Source organism: Monoraphidium neglectum, assembly GCF_000611645.1.
Source record: "Monoraphidium neglectum strain SAG 48.87 unplaced genomic scaffold scaffold03105, whole genome shotgun sequence".
Taxonomy (NCBI): domain Eukaryota; kingdom Viridiplantae; phylum Chlorophyta; class Chlorophyceae; order Sphaeropleales; family Selenastraceae; genus Monoraphidium; species Monoraphidium neglectum.
In genome coordinates, this window is record NW_014010523.1 from 1 (window position 1) to 7,206 (window position 7,206).

The following is a 7,206-nucleotide window of genomic DNA, read 5'->3' on the forward strand; positions in this document are numbered from 1 at the left end:
CGGGTGGTGACGGTAGTGAGGGTGCCACCTGTGGCGGTCCACCCTTGGTCTGGGGCTGACGCCTCAGCGCGTTGCATCGGGGGCGGCAACAGTCCCTGTTTTGTTGCGTTTTGCAGGATGCTGGTAACCACAGCTGGCGGTCTGCTCCCTCCCCTGCTCGTGCTGCAAGGCCAAGCACATGAAGCAGCTGACCCTGGGATCGGGGTGTTCAGCAGCATCTCTTTTGAAGGTACAAGTCATCCAATCTATCTATATCAGCATAGGAGCAGGACCCCGAGAAGTTTGCAGGTTGGCGCCTCGGCCGACGCTGACGCCGCCGCATGGCCAGAATCCCGAAGTCTGCGCAGCTGACAGGTACCGTACCGTACAGAGAGAGTAGAGACGTCCAGCTCTCCAAACAGTTGAACAGCGTTTTATTGGGCGTAGCCTTTCTTTGACATACAAGGGCTGTGCTTGTGAGATCGATCTTCCTGGCGCGCGGGCACTCCACGCCAGCATCATGGCCACCTCGCAGGCGCTTTACGCGCGGATCTCCGCGCCTCGTCTGGATTTGAGGGTGCCGTCTGCGCTGGTGAGCAATTCGCAAGATAGCCCTTCTGGCCTTACCGTCAACGCTTGCATCGGGCCGTCCAGCGCCCGCTCACGCCTGCGATCGTGCACCAATATCACAGAGCTCAAGGCCCGTGGCCAAGGTGTTTGCGGGCAGGCGGGTCCTCGCGTGCCGCGCCACACCGCCCAAGGACGGGGGCAGCGGCGGGCAGCAGCGGGAAAACGGCGAAGCCCCAGGCAACGGCGGCAACAGCAACGACGTCGATTGGGATGCGGCCTGGGCAAGGTGAGCCCCAAATCACCGGGGGTTCAACGCGCATGGCGACATCAGATCGCGCTGGCGGTCTGCCGCATACTCTCGGCTGCGCTCTGCGTGGCCGCATGCACAGCTGGCCTCCTTCCCACGCAGCCCCGCCCCAAAATCGCGCCCACCACACCAGATATCAGCAGGAGCGCCCCGCGGGCGGCGCCCGCTCGGCCTCAACGCGCACGGTCACGCCCGGCAGCAGCCCCAACACCACCACGTCAGGCCGCGCGACGCCGAGCAACCCCCAGGTGCAGCCCCCACCCCTCAAACGAACTGCGGCGCCCCGCACGGTATCGCACCCCAGCGCGCGGCGCGCGGCCCCCCGTGAGCCCGCCTGAGTAGTGCCGGCGCCCTGGGGCGCCCCACTACCCTCCAGGCGCCAGCTGGGTGCGCTTGTCAGGGCGTGAGGCCGCCCTTGAAGCGACACAACTTCCGCACATCGGTTCTTCATCCACACACACCCACCCACACACACACACACACACACACACACACACACAAACACACAACATCACATCCACAGGTCCAGGGCCGCATCCGGCGCGAGGAGGGTTTCCTCCTGGGCCTCTGGACCCACCCCGGCTTCCAGGGCGGCATGGTCGCCGTGGCGGTCATCATATTCGTCGCCTTCATCGCGGCCGCGGGGGCGCCCCCGATGGACGACCGCTGCACGCTCCCCTGGTGCTGAGCATGGCCCGCCGCACGCGCCCACCAGGCGGCGAGCGTCGCCCTCGCCGCGGGCCCGCGGCGCGGTCGGCCCTGGGCGGCGTTTCCTGCGGCCGGCGCGGGGGCCGGCGGTGCCTCGGAAAGGAATGCTTCTGTTGATCGTGTTGTGAGGGCGGCCGAGCGGCCGCCAACAGCGCACGGCGGAGGAGGCGCAGGCGTCGGCGGCGCCGTTCCAGCGGCTGCCGTCGCCACACGCGGCTGCCGCCGCGGCGCCGCCGCCGCGGCCTGCTGATGGTTTGGACGCCGGGCTGTTTGGAGAGCAGGGCGCAGCGAAGGGATCCACACGTGCGCGCGGCCTTGTGGCGCACCACCCTTCTTGCACAGGCCGCCCGGTAGCGGGCCGGGGCCGCAATTAATATACAACAAGTGTGGGCCGGACGAGGTTGCCAGGGACTGTACAACAACAGAGGGCGTGGAACCTTGCGGCACGAGCGCTGGCCATTCTGTAGCGGCGCACCCCCCGGCCCGCGCAACGGGCAGGCCTCCCGTCCGGTGCCGGTCTGAGCACAACACTAGGACGGCACGCGCGGGTTGACACCCCTGGTTCTCTGGGAGGGGGCTCACCTTTGGGCCCCTCGCGCGGCCTTGCCGCTTCCCAGTTGACAGGGCACCCAAGAAGTTGTGCCCGCAGCCATCAAGCCCCGCGTGCCGCGGGAACGGCCCCTTGGCCGGCGCGGCGCGCGCCGTGCTGGCGGGCAGGCGGGGGCTGTGCTCTTTTGTATGACGATGGCTCTAATGTTCCTGAGCAGCTGTGCCCCATGTTGTCATCCCCGGCGATGTACACGCACACCCCTTCCCCACCCCACCCATGCAACACCTGGGTGCACCGGCCCGACATGGCCGCAGCTGTCTTGTGCCGGTGCCTGGGCGGTGCGACTGGCTTCCGTCCTGCCGAAGGGGCGTTTTGGGTGTCGGAATGTACCGCCTCAGCGTCATGCACCATGCCCGCCGTGCGGCGTGTATTTGCGCCTCCCCGCACCCTTATCAGTTGACTCAAAGCCCGACACGGGAGGCCCGCAAAGGGCCAGAGCAGCGGGAGCTCGCGCCCTCGCTCCAGGACCCCCCTCATTTTCACCGACGGGCCGCCCCTTGCGCGCGTTGCGCAGTCACGATCCCTCGCCACGCTCCTGCAGTTGCGGTTCTCGCCGCATCCCTTCACCCACACACGCAGAGCGCTCCGCGCCGGGCTGCGACGCCGAGGCAGCGCGCACACGTGTGGTTGTAGGCACCCGTTTGAAGCGCCACAGCATGGCGCCGCCACTGGCTGGCTTGCCGCTCGCACGGCCACCTTGCGGTGGGCCAGGAGGCCCGCCTGTCGGCACGTGTCACCCCATCCACAGCTTGACCGCCACCTTGAGCGCTGAAACGCTCACACGCGTGGTTGCACACTCGTGTTGTGCATGCGCCCTGGCCATCCACCTCTGTGCATGAGCCGTCAGAGGCTTCAAGGCACAGCTTCAAGAGCCTTTGAGGCGAGAGGAACCCGTCAATCGGTCCCAGACACCCACAAACCTGATGCTCACAAGACGTCTGCCAGGCACCTCGCCGTATGGCCCATGTGCGGCCCGACACGGCGCCTGCGCCTTGCAGTATGGGGCTCGTGCCCAGCAACACAAGGTTATGGCATCACCAATCCACACGTGCGCTGTTTCGGTGCTTGTGTATGCAGCAGTAGGTTGGTCGTGGTGCGACGCTTCGCACGAAACCAGGCGTCATGCATGCAATTTTGGCCGCCTGCACCCTGTGCGTGCCACGCTGTCAAGATCGTGCAGCCGTACCCAGAAGCCTGCCGTTTACAAAGCAAAGGCTTAGCGCGTAGAAGGGTAACCTCGCACTTGAGGCATCAGCGGCAAGCAGACTGATGGCAGCAGAATGCGTGGTCGGATTGGCCACAAGGCACGGGCCAATGAGCTCTGTGCATCTGATGCCCGCCAAGACTGCGCTGTCATGCGGACAGGCCTCCTGCACAACCCACAGTGCCTCGTGCTCATGCTACATGGCGGCGGGCGGCCCCTTGCGCTGCATCAAGCATGCCGGCAGTGACGATCGGCCGCTCTGGCGCATCTTCGTCTCCTAGGGCATCGAATCCCGACACAATATATCATCATGTCAAAGCGTGGCTGCGTGCATGTGATCGCCCTGCTTGCGTCCTTCCGCACACACTCCTCAGGGGCAAATTACCGTCGTTGACAGCGAGGGGGCCAAGAAGAAGCGATTACACAGCACGCCGAGTCACAAATTCATGTCGTAGTATGTTGGAAGGCGTGTTACGGGAGGGTGGTACGCTTCCGGAGGGGCACAGAACCTTGTCATCGCATCAGAGGTGTGGCCTGGTCGGAGGACACATTGCTCGCTCCGAAAGCCTGGCGTGCCAGGTTACTTTCATTGTTGTCTTGATTACGCATTGCATTTAGGAGTCGATTTCTAACCTTGATCAAGCACCAGCGGGGCCACCTACTGCTTGTTGGGCCGCCTCAGGCGCGGGGACGATACTCGTGGAGTTTTGTAACTTGTATCAGAGAGGTACGCGAGCGGGGCTCGTGATACGTGGGGCTCACGCTGGAATTCGCAGTGTGCGCGGGGGCGTGAAAGGAGGGGCCCGAGTGCAGACCTTCGCAGCAGCAATCTATAGCGTGCCTGGCTCTCATGGTGCTTGCTCACCGGCGCGCAGGTGGCCGGGCATTGGTTCCAGGCCCTGTTGGCCCCGGGTAGCTGATTCCGGCAGCCTGGAGCTTCCAGGCGACATTATTGCTTCGAAAACGACGGGTGATTATCAACGGCTGGTTTCGGGGTTGTTGGCCAATGCCCTGTGGTCGCGCCTGCGCCGTGAGCGATGGTCCAGCGTTCGCGCCGATGACGGTGGTCGGGCTGCTCCACATGCGCGCGCCCGGGAGTCCCCGTCCCCTTACAAACGGCTCCCTTCCCACGCCAGGCCCGATGCCCTCCTCGGGCCTCACAGCCGCACCTGCTGTGGCCGGCGCGCTTGGCACGCCCGGCAAGGCGCAGCGCGCCACAGCGCTGCTGCCGAGCGGCGGCGTCGTGAGGCAGGAGAGCATTGTTGTCGCGATCAACGAAATCATAGCCAACGGGGAAGACCTCGGATTGGTGCTACCAGACATTGACGGGACCCAGCAGCCGGCCGCCGCGCGCGCGGTGCTCACCACCGCCGAGGCCGCCGCGGCCTTCGCAGCCGCGGCCTCGCACGATGGCGCGGCGGCCCCGGCGCCCGCGGCCGCGCCCGCGGCCGCAAGCGCCGAGTGCGCCAGCAGCACCAACGAAGGCCTGCTGGCCGCCGCCGCGGGCGCCGGCGGCGACGCGGGCCAGCCGCTGGGGCTGGAGCAGGCGTGGCAGCGGCTCGGCGGCCGGGAGCTGCCGCGCCTGCCCTCCCTGGACGCCGCCATGGCCGACCGCCAGGGCAGCCTGGGCGGCTTGTATGAGATAGAGACCGACTGGCTTGACGGCATCAGCGACAGCGACGCCGATATGGTCCTGGCCGGCGGCGACGGCGGCGGCGGCGGCGGCGGCGGCGGCGGCGCGGGCGCGCTCGGCCGCACGCTGTTGCGCGGCAACGACACCGACGCGTCCGGCTGCCTCAGCAGCGCCAAGTGAGCGCGAGCGGCGGAGTGCCGCCGTCCGGGGCCTGGGACCCCCTGCCCTGCATGTCCCTTCCTCCGGACAGAGGCTGGCCCCGTCCGCCCCGACCGCGCCGCGCCGCACAGCCGCGCGCGGCCTGTCCGTCGAGCCCGGACGCAAGCCTCGGCACATCCGCCCTCACCGCTGGCCGCCTGATTGACCATCTGCCCCCAACAACCCCCCCTCTACCCGCCCCCGCAGCTACAACACCCTCAGCAGCTGCGCGTCGCTCACAGCGGCGATGCAGGGCCTCTCCGCCGCTGCGAGCGGCACGCACCTGGGTTGGGTGCAGCTCCCAGGGCCGCTGGCGAGGGGCGGGGCCCCGCTCAACCAGTCAGCCGTGCAGGACGCTTTCTTCGCAAGCGGCGTCATAGCCACGCCGCTGGACGCGCTGGCTCAGGCGCGCCGCCCTGGGGCCGCTGGGGTTGCCGGCGAGCTGCAGCCGCAGCCTAGCGTCTGCCCCTGGGGCCCCCTGCAGCGGCCGCCGCCACTGGAGGTCGACCTGAGCAGCGGTGGTGGCAGGAGCGGCGCCGACGGCAGGACCCCCTCTGGCTATTCGCCAGCGGCGGCGGCTGCGGCTGGAAGCGCGGCCGCGCAGCCCTCTGAGCGCGCCAACAGCGCAGCCAGCGGCGCGAGCGGCGTCGCGGCCGCGGGCACCGCGCTCCAGGCGCAGGCGCAGCGGCAGGGCCCGGCCGCGACATCGCCGGCCGCCGCGACCGACGGCGCAGCAGGGCCTGCGTTGCTGCAGCCCGCGCGGACACTCCGGCAGCTGGGTCGCGGCAGGCCCGACGGCTTAGATTTGGAAGCCCTGCAGTCGCTCCTCGCCACGCAAGGGATGGATGAGGGCTTTGGCCTGATCAGCAGCATCGACCTGCCCGGGGTCATGCGCGTTGGCGGCTGCGGCGGAGGGCAGCAATCCCGCCGCGGCGGCGCGCGCGGCGGCGGCGCGGGCGAGGCGAGCCAGCAGGCCCCGGCACTGCTGCCGGGCCTGCAGCAAGGGCAGCAGCACCAACAGCAACAGCAGCAGCACCAGCAGCAGCTGCTGCTGCTGCAGCAGCAAATGCAGCAGCGGCAACTGCAGCAGCAGCTGCAGCTGCAGGAGCAGCAGCAGCAGCAGCAGCAGCAGCAGCAGCAGCAGCAGCAGCAGCAGCAGCAGCAGCAGCAGCAGCAGGCCGCCCCCCTAGCGCCGACGCCTGGCAAGTTTGCCGGGCGGCTCCAAGGCATGTTTGCAAAGACAGCCGCACTCCTGGCCGGCAACGGCCGCAGCGGGAACGGCCTGGCGCCGCCGCAGCTGCCCCAGCAGCAGCTACAGCAGCAGCAGCAGCAGCCGCTGCAGCAGCTGCTGCAGCAGCAGCACTCTGGCGGCGTCGCGTCCAGCGGGTCCTCAGGCCCACCTCCCCCCGTCGTCGGCGCGCCGGTGGCGGTCCCTGTGTCAATCGACATGGACATGTACTCGCCCTTCATGGCGGCGCCCTTCCTGCCTATGGCCGGCCTCGTGCACCCTGTCGACGCCGCCGCGGCCGCCCCCGCGGCCGCCATCCAGCTGCAGGCGTCGCTGGAGCTTCAGCTGTCCGGCGCGGGGCAGGCCGCGCTCTGGGGCGTCGGGTCTGGGGGGTTCGCGTCGGAGCCCTGCAACATCTCCTATGGTTCTGCGCCCGAGCCGCTGCCAGACTTCTTCGGAGGCGCCCACCCCTCCGCCTCCGGCGCCGCCGGGGCCGCCGGCGCCGGCGCCGGCTCGGCCGTGTCCGAGCAGCAGCGGAAGATGCTGGTGTTCCGGCGCCGGCAGAACGAGGCCGGCGGCGGCGGCGGCGCGGCGCGCGTCATGACGTTCAGTCGCGAGAAGATGATCTCGTCGGCGATGGAGCGCGCGCAGCAACACCGGAAGCTGGACAGGTCTGCGCGCGGCTCGACTTCGGCTGGCGCCGGGCGCTCGCGCGCGTCGTCGCAGCGCCGCGCAGCAGCCGCGGCGGCCGCCGCCGCCGCCGCCGCAG

At 68.9% G+C, this 7,206-nt stretch overlaps 2 protein-coding genes across 2 annotated transcripts; both read left to right on the plus strand.

The window, feature by feature from the left end:
• Positions 1-499: 499 nt before the first annotated feature.
• Positions 500-1,544, plus strand: MNEG_12176 (hypothetical protein; the record flags this gene model as incomplete). The annotated part of the gene is made up of 4 exons (XM_014039351.1): positions 500-571; positions 672-835; positions 990-1,104; positions 1,380-1,544. The coding sequence occupies 4 exons, from the start codon at positions 500-502 to the stop codon at positions 1,542-1,544; spliced, it is 516 nt and encodes a 171-aa protein (XP_013894805.1).
• A 2,975-nt stretch (positions 1,545-4,519) lies between these two features.
• On the plus strand, positions 4,520-7,041 carry MNEG_12177 (hypothetical protein; the record flags this gene model as incomplete). Its single annotated transcript, XM_014039352.1, has 3 exons — positions 4,520-5,187; positions 5,417-6,958; positions 7,002-7,041. The coding sequence occupies 3 exons, from the start codon at positions 4,520-4,522 to the stop codon at positions 7,039-7,041; spliced, it is 2,250 nt and encodes a 749-aa protein (XP_013894806.1).
• Positions 7,042-7,206: the final 165 nt, after the last annotated feature.